This window comes from Anopheles marshallii, chromosome 3 (assembly GCF_943734725.1).
Source record: "Anopheles marshallii chromosome 3, idAnoMarsDA_429_01, whole genome shotgun sequence".
Classification (NCBI taxonomy): Eukaryota; Metazoa; Arthropoda; class Insecta; order Diptera; family Culicidae; genus Anopheles; species Anopheles marshallii.
The window spans coordinates 9,875,110-9,889,957 of NC_071327.1; the positions used below are offsets into that span (position 1 = coordinate 9,875,110).

The window sequence follows — 14,848 nt, forward strand, 5'->3', positions numbered from 1 at the left end:
ACTGGCTATGGTATGGTACGTATTATATTTTTAATAATTGGTTCTGCTGGTGTGCTAAATATAAATATGTTTATGTAAATCATTCATCTGTACAATTTGCAAGCATCAACTTTACCTGGAAACCATCATATGTCCAACTACCAAATTTCATTTCACATCTTTGATCGTCAAATGGAAACCACGTTATATCTATTTTACATGTTGATTTGAAGATTCCTGGTGGCACATACAAACAAGAACCATTATTGCGTACGACTACGTTTGTTGGGTATGTGCCATCAAAGCCTTCATCAGCACTAAAATATAAATATACGGTAATGATGAGTACATTTCAACTGCTCTGGTCGGTTGTTCGGTTGTGGAAAAGATTAGATTAGTAGTTTAGTTGTAAAGGTTTTTTGTTTTTTTTCGTTAAGAAATCGAAACAATTTGAATAGAAGCATTGTTTTATTTAAATTTTATTATTGTGATGAAATGCAGGATGAAAGGGGTATAAAGAGAACAAAGCGAGAATAAGGGGAGGCTTTTTGGAGTGATGATTTGAAATAAATAATTACAAATTATATTTTTATAAAAAAGTTAAATTCATAAACTGTAAAACTCAAAGAATTAACAGAATTAAGGACGCGCTTCGGGAAAACAAAACACATCAGAATGAACACATGCTGAATTAATAATTTAAATTGCGAAATTCATAATAATCAAGTGCGAAAGTAATCACGATACGGGGTACGGGAAGGGTGGATTGCTTTGATGGTTTTAATGCAAAAAAATTCGAATTAATTTATTGTTCTGTTTAGTTGTTTTGATTTCATTAGAAGGTGCGGGAGTTTAAAGAGTGAATAACAACCTGTTGTACATCAAAACATCTGGTTTCCATATCCGATGCGGTGGTATCCGGAGATCACGCACACCACCATATTCCGATGTGTTCCACCTTAAATTCATATCATTCCATTCCTGAGTTGTTGATTTGTTTGGTTGTTTTAACATTTATTTTTTGTTGATGTTGCAACAAAAGGATACAAACATTGGCAGAATAGTTTGTTTGTTTGGATTGATTGGGTTTTCGTTTTTGAGTTCGGTACGGTTTTTGCGTCGCATTGCGATTCGGAGCATATTCGCAGACACAGATTACGTTGTGCATTTCGGAGGGGCGTTGTTTTAAGCGATTATTTGTCCACACGAACACCCGGGTGCATTGGCGTGATTTTAACGTTGCACAATTTGGTTGGCGATGATATTGGGTTCGGTTCAATTTTGATTGCAATTTTTTGTTCAGTGCAATAATGTCCACCCAATGCACCGGTGTTTTTTTGTTTGTCGGTACGCACACATACATACAAACAAATATCCGGCCGGTGGTGGGCACACGAGATGAAATGAAACAGGTTAGAAAATAGAGAGAAACATTATAATAAAACACATTCCATAAGGTCCGCTATGAAGTTGAAATATATATTAAGAAAACAACATACACACATATTACAAAGGGAATTAGTTTTTGAAAGTGTGCTGAAGAGAAGTGTAAAACACAAACCATTTATAACTGTATCAAGCCAATCACTGTACCATCCCCTACGCAATCAATCGGCAGGAAGTCACAACAGATTCTCCTGTTAGTTATCAACTATCGTATGCACAACGACGGTCCGCATGCTAACCATTGCTCGGCTAGTATTTTCAAGATCCCTTTTTTTGCTACCGGATGTTTCTATGAACAAAACTCCCAACGGTACTCTGAATGAAATAAAAAAAAAACACACCCAGCTCTCAAACGTGTTCCAAACGAGACAAGGGTTTGTCACTTGTTATCTAATCCACATCTTGTGCCGGATGAGCCGTTTGTTGCTTCTCTCTGTCCGTCCCGGACCAGTTTTTCTTTCGCACTTCAGAAAGCCAAGAACGCCCGGCAAGAAAAAAAAAGGAAAATATTCAAATTTTTACCCAGCATCACACTTTCAGCATTGGGTTCGTTGCCTGTCTTATAAGATAGTGTTTACCAAAACCGCATGAATGATTCATTCCCGAGGCGTGATGAAATCGATCCGACCGTGAGCAGAACGATTGTACACACACACACACACACCCTCACGGCTCGTCCAGGATGTGTTATGTGCCCTTCGGGGTGGCACGTTGGCAATGTGACTACTGACCGCCTTCGAGCGGTGACATAAGCAAACTGGACGCCTTTCTAGCGTATGCCCATCCCACCCGGTACATTCCCCTTGGGGTGGGTTAACAGCAATGACTCAGAAGGACGAAAATACGATGCTACTCTTTCGGACATTGTCTCACCGGGCGATGGCAAACGGCGGGCAAGGTGAGCTCGGAAAACGGAGCACCCAGCACTGTACTGTCGGGGTCGTTCTAACTTTCTTACCAGCGTTTCGCTATGTGCTTATATACTTCACCTTCACCCCAACGACCTCCCGCACCCGTAACTCACATGCGCATCCCTCACCGCATCCCACCGTCACCCACTATTACCTCAGTCGACCGAAGCCCGTGAAACACAAACGACAATACGCCATCCGAATGTCTAATTCGATCACGTGCGCCGGAAACAGAATCATCCATTCGCGACGGAGGTCGACCAAGGCCGGGTCTTTGTCATTGCCGTTTCATCGACAATTTGCTCGTGACCCTTGCCGCCACGAGGAAATTGGTCTCGTTCTCGGTGGCCGATCGTGGGGAGAGGAAAATTTAACATTCAAATAAATCGACCCGCCAGGGCGTGAGTGTTCGGGGAGTCACAAACTAATCTAATTTTAAATTCTGCCCAACAATCACGGCGGGGTGTCGTTTTTGCTTGGGCGGCCAGAGAACGCTTCGGGTGTACAATTGAAAAAGTGCAATCCATACTTTTAGCAAGATTATGGCTTTGTTGCGAGTGATAGCCATTAAGAAGGGGCACAAATTGTGTGCATTAGCACACGGTGCGGGAATGAATAGTGCTACTTGAATGGAATTTTAATCGGGCACAAAATGTAGCCAATCACTTCGATCATGAAGCGGGAAGGAGACGTTGAAAAGAGAAGAAAAAGTTTCAAATAAAACGCTAAGCTATTGTTAAACATTGCAGCACATAGTTAGGAAGAGCTGAGTTATTTTGAATTTGTCATGGACTTGGGAGCTTTCAGAGCTTTTGCTTGAAAATTTCTTTATTTTGCCATCTTAAATGAGTTACTAGTGAGTTTTTGTTGTACTCAACAATTGACATTAGTAGTTATCTAAAGATGCTATTTCATTTCACACGGAGAACACTATATTTGTGCAGCAACAATCAACACTCTTTAACATCGGGGAAATGCTAAAAGCAATACAAGCTTGTCGACAAACGGCAGCACCAAAAGTGGCACTTCTTTTACCGCGTGTGCGAATACGATAAATTGCACGGGAAAAAACAAATAGCTGCCTGGAAACATGCAAACCATGTCCAACTTGTTGTACCGTAGCTACCACCATCGGTGCCGGAAGCGAGTCTGGCGCAGTGACGAGAAAACATCGATTTTCCCCAGTGCAATTGCACGTGCAGGATTGTCGTTAGCAGAGCGAAAAGCATAAAATACCACACGTACCAACAACAGCACGCATTCACTTCCGCTTTGCTCAGCAAAATGGGCTCACACAAAAAAAACTATCGATTCGGTTACATGCGTCGGTTTGTCGGTGACAGCATCCGTCTCTGCATGGATGGGCGAGATGACCCAGTGGGTGAATGTATTTATACAAAAAAAAAAACAACAATACACATACCCCCACACAAAACAAAACGGCTTTTGAAAACGAACTGGCAACTGGAAACGACAGCGTTTCCATGGAAAACCATCTTTTCTGACCATCGAACGTTGAGGCGTTGGCGAGGACAATCGGGAGCAAATTGGCATTTTCCAATCGAAACTCTTGTACCCTCGAGGCAGATACAATACACACGGGGCCCGCGCTACACGATGCCCGTGTGTCTCGGAATATTTTTCGACAATATTCCCTTTTTACGCCTTACTTCGTTCAGATTCATAATATCAGTTTGTTAAGTGTATGTTTTTTTGTTGTTGTGTATGGCTACTATGAATGGTGTGAGTAAAGCTTTTATTTATCACCGTTGGCAACATGTGCAGGATGAGCTTTTTGACGCTTTGATCGTTCGTTTAGTGTGCATGCATTGTGCCTTGCGGGATGACAAATGCTATTTCGAGATGAAATAGATTTTCCATGAAAAATGGGGAAAAATAAAAGTACTTTTTCACATTAAAACTGTGTAGGATACATTTAAAATATTTCATGATGAAGCATTCAACAATTCTAAACAATTGACATGAAATTAGGTATTTAAGTAAGTTTCAGCCTTTTATAGAATTCTAATGAATTGGTTGTACATCTGCTGGATCACTGTATTTGGGCATTTTTATTGACATTTAATTTGTTATAATCTGGTCAGTGAGGAATGTTATCGAACACAGCTAGTTCATTGAGAGAAATTGAACATATGATAAGTAATTTTTACAATAGGTAAAACGATAAACACTTTCGCTATTACAGTCTAAACATATTTGATGAATAGTGGATGCCTAATTCAACCTTATGCGCCTCATTGTTTAGGCATGACATTATTCGACTACTATTTGGTTCAATCGATGTTCTTCGTGATTGTTTTACTTGGGGTATGGGATTCTTTTTTATACCAGGGAATCTCAAATGGATTCCAATTGTTCTAGTGTTTAAAAACTGAGAGTTTGTTTAGGTGTAAAACGAAGAAACACGAGAGAAAATTGTAGTTTCTGATGGAAAATCCCTCGCAATAAGTACTTCGTTACAATTTCTCACGAAAAATCCTCAAATTCTGGTGAAACAACACTGAAAACTGACTTGCAAACCCAATAGATCTTTTAAAAATAATCAAAGAAATATAAAAAAGGCCACGAGCCATGCAGAAGATGCTTAAAAAACCATGTCATCTCATCTGGTGTAGAAAACAGATAGCAAAAGCTTAATTGAAAATCAACTTAAAAAAAAAACAAGAACAAAAACTTTCAACACGCGCATAGTATAAAAATTCATCGCTCGCATTAGAGTTTTGTCAAAGTGGAAAACTTTTCCTTTGGCCATTAGAATTTTAAACTAACCGTTCCCGGGGATCCTTTTTGCTTCGGTTGCTTCGGCACAGTTTGGCCCGAGTGAAAAAGGAGCCACCGATTTTTCACAATCAAACTTTGCTCCCGAAGGTATCGACCCGAACACAGAATCGATTTAGCCTGTTTTCGTTATGTGTAAACGGATGTTACTGCTTTCATGTTCGTGGTAACATTTTCGTTCATGTCTGACACTTCGTGGAATGCAATACAAAAATTATAGCAAAAATGCCTGTTTGAGATTTGATTTGCACAATCTGTTCGCTGATATGGGGAATAAATCGGTCTAGGGCTTTGCAGCATTTTGGCTACTCTAGAGAATAAAAATCCCGAGACGAAAGCTCATGGACTTAGGGAAGAACGAAATCAGTGAACCAGACGCTTCCCTACGACCTCATTTAATCTCTGCTTCACTGGAATGGATAATTAATATTCGAGCAAATGGCTGTGAAGGTCGGATTCTCATCAAGCTGATCGGTGAATTGTCATCTACCGGTGGTCGAATATTGTACTGTGAGTACTTCGTAGAAAAAAGTTATTCCAATTGGCGAAGGTTTGTACGAATGAAGGCAGTTAATACCAGACCATTGGTGGTGGCGTCCGGTTTTCCATTCAGAGCAGTAGTGGGCAGACGGTTGAGATGCAACACGTCATTAAACACATTCATCACCGCTGGCAAGGCCAACCGATGAACGATGAGCCGTCCTCTGGCCATCTTTGCGGTGGCCTTGAACGTACAGGCTAAGGCTAGGGGCAAGCGTACCGGGCAAGAGACATGCTACCCCGGGGATGTAATCAAATTATATGAGCTCCGAAAGTCCACATTTCTTCGTTGTTCACCAGCAACGGATATTGAGGTGGTTTTTTGGCAGCGGGGAGAGTTGTGGGAAGCAACCAGGACGCACCGGACCGGAAGGTGGAGATTAATGAGTTTTGCATGAGCTCGTCGAGATGGTCGTCGCCGACGCCCTCATGTGTACTTCCTTCCTTTTGCTCTGTGTCCGTTCGGTAAATCCGAGCAGTAGTATCTCCCAGCGGTCATTTTCACCGGTTCATCACCGGGCGGGCAGGCACTCAGCAACCCGGAATCCGTTTCGGGATTAACTCGGAGGCGTGCTGCTTGCTTTCGCACGTGTGGGGCTATCCATTGAAGTTAGCTTCATTGAAGGGTTTGGTGGACGGATGGAGCACAGCCCTACAACTGGGCTGAGGCCAACGAAACGGTGAGCCAGCGTGCGTGCTTTGCGAGGAGAAAAAGTATGTAATTGATACCAGACACCCGGGTGAAATCGGACCGAAACACAACTCCCAAATGGAGCACCACGAGGAATGGGTTGGCATCAAGATGAAACGTGCACGAGCGTCTGCGTGTGTGCGTTCGGCTGATGGTTACAGCCACCGTCAACCACCGTGACTGATGATGAAGCTTTATGATCATCAAGCCCGGACCGGTGCATGAGCCGGAAGGACCCACGGCCTGCCAGATGTAATTTATATCCCTTTCAGCCCATACTCGGCCATCCTGGGATGCAATAAATCATAGATCGTGGTTTGGACCGGATGTTAGATTGCGAATGAGCGGCCAGTAGGTATCAGCTTCCCAGTGCTCAGTTCCGGGAATTGGTGGGCATACTTCAAAGGCAGTGTGCTTATGAAGTTGGTTTGCTTTGTAATGTTTGCCTTCACGTGCAGAATGCAATATGGATAGCTGGTGTGCAGAGCCACTTTGAGGGAAGGATCTTTACGAAGCAGAATATTTATTAATCAAATAAATGAATTACTACTACGCGTTCGTATTTTAGTTGCAGTAGAATCAAATTCAAAATTGATACGTTTAAACCGAGGTTCTTCCAAAAATAAGTGTAGAAAAATGTATGCTCTCGATACTGTAAGTCAACAACATTGAGCATTGATTTAAGCTTTTTCACATCTTTCGAGAAAAGTGTGCTTGGCGAGACCTAGAAATTAAACTTTGTGGGCACCTCTTATACCTTAGCTAGTGATCTTCATATTTTTTATAGTTATTCTTTAAATATCTGGCTTAGAAACATTTACATTGTATTCATATAGTTATATGAAAACTTAAAATATTTTTTTTTTTTGTAAAAACCTGTACCTCGAAAATCACTCACACAACTGAAAAATTGTAGCTACATAGCAACCTATGTAAGTTCGGTTAGGTTAACAATAGAGGCGACTGGTTTATCATCGAAGCAAACTTTTTCACGAAGAATAGAATCCCAACTGAATGGAATCACAATGGCAACGGAACAATACATTCTATTAAATTTGAAGATGTGTTTATAAATTCTTGCCTAAAAGCTAGAACTCTAATCACATCATTCGCACACCGCGTGTAGTTAGAAACCATCGAAGAGATTATTAAAAGCACATTATCAGCCACCATCCATTCTAACATGAGCGTGTCTACACAATTCAAACACAAAAAAAATCCCCGACAAATGAAACGCCCCCTTTCATCGCTTCCATTCAGTCGCTTAACGTCTCATCGCATCCGGACAGCTCCGGTGCTGACTGAGCCACACAGGCATGAGACGCACCGCGTACGGCAGGTGGCATCATAAATAAGTAACGAAAATATGCCGCCACGGCAGAAATGCCGGTCAAAAATCACCACAAATGATTGTGGCCCGACCGCAGGATTCGAGTTCATGACCGAGCCCCAAGCACACAGCAAAAGGTGCCGGCAAAAAACCCCCCACGTAAGGTAAAGCATCTTCCGAATGAGGCACAAAACACAAAAGAAGCTGTAAAAAAAAAACAGACCGACAAATACAAAAAAATAAAATCTCGCGCACACTCTGGACACCGCGCAAAAAAAAGAAGGTCCGGGTACCCGCGGGATGGTTTGAGCCAAGTGGGGTCCAAAATAAGATTATATTTCACCAAAAGCGCAATAAATTGCACATCATATTATGGGTTTGCTGTGGTGGCCGTGGACAGCTGGGGGCAGCGGAACAATCACAGCGCGGGACGCCCGTTCTGAAGCGGCCGAAAATGTAATTCCGGTGGTTTCGCTTCAATTCGGCCGGACATTCTGCAGTTCGCGTTGCGGTAACGGCACCACGACGATGATGATTGTGGACCGTCCGTTTGGTGTAGAGGATTTGCAGGAGGTACGAACCAAAAATATCCATGCACCGTGCCATGGGCCTCCACCTTTGCCCAAGATGGACTGACGAGATGGGATGCGAGCCGAAGAAAAGGCCCACCAGGAGCAGGATATAAATAAAAGCTTATCTGCCCGAATGGGGCGGGTATGCCGAACAGCACGCAAAGCGAGATCGTTTCGACTGTGGTAAGTTCGCGTTCTTCGTTGCGTTGGAGAATGGCGTCGCACCTACGCCGATGAAGCGCGCACGAAACGGAAGTCGAACCTGTCGAAACAAATTGCTCGGCTCATATTTTATTTATTAAAGAGCGTTCGGTCTTGTGTTTGCGAGAGCGGACCTGATGATTTTCGTTCCGGTGAAGTTTTTCACTCCGCCACGGGTTCAGTTGAAACGAAACCCGAGGGAGGAATCAGCAAAAGCAATGGCCGCTCACAAAACCATTCAGTACGCAACTCCATTCCCTCAAATGGCAGCTGTGTCCGTGGCTCTTGGTGGGTTTTGTTTCGTAGAGCTACGGCTCGTGAATTGGCTTCCGGCCGGTTAGGAGCGTTTGTTAACTATGTTATGTCTTCACACTCGGTCCTGATGTGAATTTTCCCAAGTGATGGAAATAATCGTACGCTTACCATTGCTTACCATGTAGGGCATCCTAGAATAAGGAGCTTGTACATACGCACTCACTCACTGCCAACGGTTGAGACTAAACTTTAGTGTGCCACTTATAAACCATCCAATTCTCACTTGACGATTCGAAAACGCTGGAACGAATTTCCTATTCGATACCAAAACCCAAACATCATCACATCGTTTCGGGATCGGCTTCCGGTGCCCGGAACAAGTAATCAGGTTAAAATTGTTTCCGATGCCAAGGCGACTGAAAAATGTTCCGGACCGTTCCGAACGGTTTGCCATTGGCGGCAATCGATCTGAGCACGTGATGATTATTTGGCTTCCGTTTGGCCACCCTTCCCAAACCCCTGGTAACGGAGTTTCGCTTTAGAGCAACACGTATCTAAAGTCACGTTTGGTGTTGTTTTTTTGGCAGGCAATTTAATGCGGACGGCAAACGAAACCTTTCGAAATTGAACCTCATTTCTTGTTTCTTTTACTCATAAGTGTGGTGCTTCTGCGATTGCTGGGTAATGTGATTGGGCAAACAGCTAAATGATCTGGGTTTGTTTCGGCTCATAATTTCATCCATAACCTATTGATTGGATCATTTGTAATGAATAAACGGTAAAGAATATGTGTTTTTTTTTTTCGAAATCGTTCCGTATCGCCGGTGAATGATTGTGTTCATCGAAACAAAACAAATGCACTGTATGTGGTGTTGAAAATAATTAAACGTGTCAAAACGATACAACGTGGAACGGATTTGGTACACAAAGAGTGTAGTGTGACAGCGTGGCTCCATTCGCACGGTGTAGCGTAATCGTTTCGGTAACACAAATAGAGTATTGTTCCGCCCATCCGTTTCCATCAGGCCGTGAACTATCCTGCACGCAGAAGGGATCGACAACGATGCTCCATTCGGCCGCGTTTCGATTCCGAACTACCCGGGAACCACGCTTTGTCATTCGTACTTACGAGTTTTAGCCAAATATTCGTCACGAGCAGCTGATTTTTTTCGTCCTGCAAGAAGGTGAAGAATGCAATAAATTTATGTTAGTACTCTTATATAGTTTCATAAATAATATTTAAGGCATTGTAATTGGCTCGATTGAAATGTAGTTGAGTTGCGTTGAGCGCTTTTTAGGTCGAGATATGGAATTGGCAGATTAGAGCATAACACAACCGAAAGATACGGTTGAGATCACTCTAAAATAAATTATTGTCTAATATATAAACTATAAATTAGTTTATATTTGTTACACAATAACCTTGGGACTGATAATTTTTGGATTTCCAAGGCTTTTATTTACCGAAACCCGTAACAACAAAATATGGAGAAAAATCCCGATTTTAAACTAGTGCTGGCCATCAGATCTTCCCCAAAATTTGCTACTTCACCAACCTATTTTCCAACCTTGCTATCGATTATTGTTCGACGGATGCATCTGCTAAGCCTGTTGTTTTCATCGTCAAACTTCCAACTAGCCGGCAGGCGCTGACCCCTAATGGAACTGTCCTGTTTCGGGCGGAAACGCGGCGGATGGCTTACAATCACTGCATCGAACTGAAGGGCTCAAATTTGGCTAGTGAACCAGTGTCTCAACCTTTTACGTCCGACAAGCTGCACGCCTCCAGGTCATGGCACTATGATCGAGACTGCTAATTGAACCACCCGCACTAAGCACGTAAGCACTATCTTGCCTTTCGCCTGGTGCCCTTTTGCAGGTTGGCCTGAGACGTTCGCAAATCCCCTTTGCAAAATCCTGCCCGTGTTCCACTAAAATTTCGTTGTTCCAGAAATGTATGAAGCTTAAAACCCGAAACCCCCAGACCAGATCTTTATGGGTTCGGGGGTACATGGGGGGAGGGGCACTCGGGGCACTCGGGGAGATTGTTTGGGAAAATCAATTATGCAAGCGGCCCACGGCGATGCCCCAGCACGGGGACGTGTCACACAAAAATGATGCTGGTAGTTTTCTCGTTACTTACATGACTCTTACATACCGACATGAACGGCACGGGTGTGCCACACACTCACACAAAGCCCGACACTGTTCGCAGACGTACACGAGCGGGCGCGAGTAAAAAAAAGGGCAACGAATCATCTTCCAGCTGGTTGCCTTCCACCAAATATGGGATACGTTGTTATACAACCATGTCGACGGTGATGTTCAACCTGCTTCCAGTTCCAGCTGTCCTGTCCGACGGGTAGCGTTTTCGTTTTTCACTTAAACACGAAGAAAAACCACCACCAAGGTACCGGGCTCGAAATGGGTCGGAAGGGCGAAAGAGCGACGACGACTATTTGCATCTCAATTACAGCTCCCATATCGCACTTCGGACAAAGCACTTAATCTGAAGCACACTCCTAGTGATGAAAATGGCACACGGTAGTGGAGGGAGGGCATGGGTGGCCGTTGGAAGAAAAACAAGCTCTACCAATTCGTGTATCTACCACTGCCGCACTGCTCTTGAACCAGAATGGAGTGAAGAATTTGAGCGCCAGGCCTTGTTTCGCCTGTTTGGCCCTGACTTACAATCAACCAAGCACCCGTATAGATAGTTCACGTCGAAGCTGGGCAGTAGTGGAAGTGCCACACACACACACCGGGCCAAACTGACCTCAACCTACGCCGAGCAGGAGCATGAGCTGAGCACGGTGAAAGTGAGAACCGAGTGGCGTGTGAGTAGGCATGGGTGAGAGAATCATTTATTTAAAAATTTACAAACGCAAGCGCACTACACTACTCGGTACTCGGGCAAAAGTGCGGCCTTTCTGCTTTGCATTTCCCAGCATTTCCTCCCGACCCATTTCGCTGCAGCTCACTTGTGTTCGGCTTATGCGAACGATCCATTTTCTCTTCCGTTTCACAAGACCCATTTTGTTAAAGTGAATATTATATCCCTTCGGTGGAGAAACCGTGAAACACGAAACCAAAAAAAAAGGAACAGAAGGATCGCATTCAACCCCGAACCTAAAACAGTACCAAAAACCGAAACCGAACACTGGCAGCGTACGCCCGGGTACAAGCTTCAGTTTGCCACCCATTTTCCCGACCCCCGGCGAAACCGTTCGCTACCGGGCTGAGGTGTCGCTAGTGCATGGCATTCCTTCGCATCCACACTGGAGGACACCGACAGATGTAATAAAATTTCGCAAGCAAATCCACTACAGCCCTTAAATGTGCTATGTAAAATCACTTTTGATAACCTCACTTGGTGCTCGTTTTTGTGGGTGAAAAATGAGAGCAATACGCGCAAGGCGAATGGTGTGCCGCGACGGACAGGGAACTCCAAAACGGATATCCGTTTTTGTTTCGCTTTGTTATTTCATAACGCAAAGAGCTGAAGAAATCGCTGCGAGTGGAAGGTATCGAACCGATTGAATAAAGGCTCAACCGAACATCGAAACTGCAACGAACGATTCACCATGGCAAGGGTTCCGCGCGAGACTTTCACATTATGCACACTGTGGTGCAGGTTAACTACAGGTGGATGGAGTGATTGGAACCCTTGTTAAAAGGAAGCAAATAGAATTTGCAGATGGCAATACACGGGACACTGATAGAATGAGCACACTTCGCGATGCAGTCTACTACGTTCGAAACGAGGGTAGTTAGAATAATCCGTAAAGAATTATTATGGTACCGTTTGTGATAGAGATTAGCATTCATGGAATTGCAACATAAATTCAGATTAAGGGGATAAATCGATTGCAGAAATCGGTGGCCCACGTTTGTTTATGTTTCCGAGTGGTATTGTATGCGAAAACAATTATAAAGAAAGGATTACCGGTGTCAATTTTAAAAAGAGAAACATTGTTGTTCATAGATCGTACACAGAAATTCGTTAAGATTAGCTAATGTTGGCTTTTTTCCAATAATTTGTTAGAAAAAACGAATGACTCCAATAACATATGGAGAGCAAACAAATGAGGTATTTTGTATTTGCCAGATATAGCCGAACTATAGCCTATTTTCCATTTGGGGTCAGGTCAGAAAGAAAGACCAAAGTTTCAAACAGAAATCCTGTGCTTGCCATCCAAGGACAGTATCGAAAGATGAAGATCGAGGGTAAAACGATCTCCAAATATTGGCCAACTATCTGAATAATATGAACTTTGCGATGTGAAACTATTACTGCAAACGTTTATGCCAGAGCCAGAACTTATTTCACCACACTTCGAACAGAGGACTTTATCTAAGAGTTAGGAGATCATCAAGGTCCGAGGAAAACCTAAACCAAGTGCTCAATTTTCAGCACGTGTTCTGACAAAAGATAAAATACATTTTTCCAAAACCAGATTAAAGTAATTTTTGATTATGTTTTAGTAATTGAATTAACGTTGCCAAAATAAATCAGCTGCCTTATTTATTACACTTCTACAAAATGGACACCAGCACCATTTTCTATTTTTTCCAACACTTCAAATATCTGCTGCTAAGTGTTTGGTCACATTTCGGTAGATTTAGGACAGCTCAGCTGTATCGAAAGGTCCACGTGCAGGTAATAAAAATATGATTTTATTTACTTTTATCACCAGCGCAGACTCGTTTTTGGATCGCGCAAGAAAAAAAGAAACCACCCTCTCGCACACACATATAGAAGATTAAGCTTTGGTCTCATACGCTTAGTTCCGTTGCAGGTGGTTGGTATTTTATTCTCACTCCAACTCCATATCCCACCATCGGGACAATGTCTGATAAAGGCGAGCAAGCAAAAAAAAAAGGCCAGTCCAACCAGAGAAGGCGTTTGAAGTTTTAATGACCCGTGGCCAAAGGTTGTGTTCGATTGGCACCGAACTTACAGAAGATGGTACGGGGATCCTAACGACTAGATCTGCGTTCCCGTTTTAACGAGCTTTAACTCTAACGATGTCTCAGCCGCAGTGGAATCGGAAGGAGAATGGGAGTGAAAAGGACTGACGTGCCTTTGACTTCAGCAAAGCATTCTTTTCTGTCTCTCGCTGAGGGACAAATCGATGCCACCAACTCATCAGCTCGATCAACCGTAAAACAAATCGAAGCTAATCGAATTGTGAGCTTTATATTTGCACCAAAAAAAAAACGGAAAAGGGAACTCAATGACCCATCCATCCATCGATCGATTTTTATGGCACACATTTCGAGGTTAACTATCGCCCAACAAAAGGCGAAAGACGCCGGAATGGTGATAATGATACGGAATGAAAAGGAAGTATGCAGATATTGTGTTATTGGAATACACGAGAACCGTATTTGGGAAAGCTCCTGACAGCAACAGCGTTTTACACAAGATCCATTGAGTACATTTGCAAATGTTATCGACGTAAATGGGTACCGAAAAAATCAAATGATCTGCAAACAACCAGAGATAAATAAATGCATCGGACCTTCTCACGGCGAAACAACCGTCGCTATCGGCTATTTGCTCGAAGCACGTCTGACGGCGGTGTAATAAAAGCTAATGTCACGTCGCGAACTTACCACGTCAATGATTTGCATTAGCGTTAAACCAAAACTCAACTGAAGGGGATCCGATTCGTTCACCACCGGTCGCTCCAGGATGTTGTACGAGTCGAGCAGATCGTGCAGCAGTCGTTTCTCGTTGTATCCGGCCATGCACACTGGAAAGGAAAGCGAAGGGAGAAAGAGAATTACGATCAGGTCAGCAGTTAGGCATTATACATTTGTGGTAACAGGGAATGTGGATTGATAATGGCACGATGCGGAAATTGGTACCGAAAATGCTGTAAATAAAGACGAACCAAATGAAATATGTGTCTCAGATGATTTAATTACTGTCCATGTTGGTGGCGGCATTTTTCCGGTGTGCAAATTCATTACACGCGCTCCCTCCACCGCACCACACATTCCCCCTTTCAGTACCTCCAACATAATTACACTTCATAATCCGCATGAATGGAAATAAATAACTTTATTCTGGCTTGCCATGCCCCACCCGGTGGGAGTTTGCTAGATCCAATGCGAC

The 14,848-nt window shown here is 43.3% G+C and overlaps 1 protein-coding gene across 1 annotated transcript in view; it reads right to left on the minus strand.

Moving 5' to 3' along the window:
* The window catches only part of LOC128715914 (neuronal acetylcholine receptor subunit alpha-7-like), a 50,262-nt gene that overhangs the window by 16,133 nt on the left and 19,281 nt on the right, over positions 1–14,848 (minus strand). Inside the window, exons 2-5 of the mRNA XM_053810836.1 lie at positions 14,344–14,483; positions 9,854–9,898; positions 851–960; positions 116–296 (exon numbers count right to left, since the gene is read on the minus strand). Coding sequence (XP_053666811.1) covers positions 116–296; positions 851–960; positions 9,854–9,898; positions 14,344–14,483 — 476 coding nt within the window. The remainder of the gene's footprint in view (positions 1–115; positions 297–850; positions 961–9,853; positions 9,899–14,343; positions 14,484–14,848) is intronic.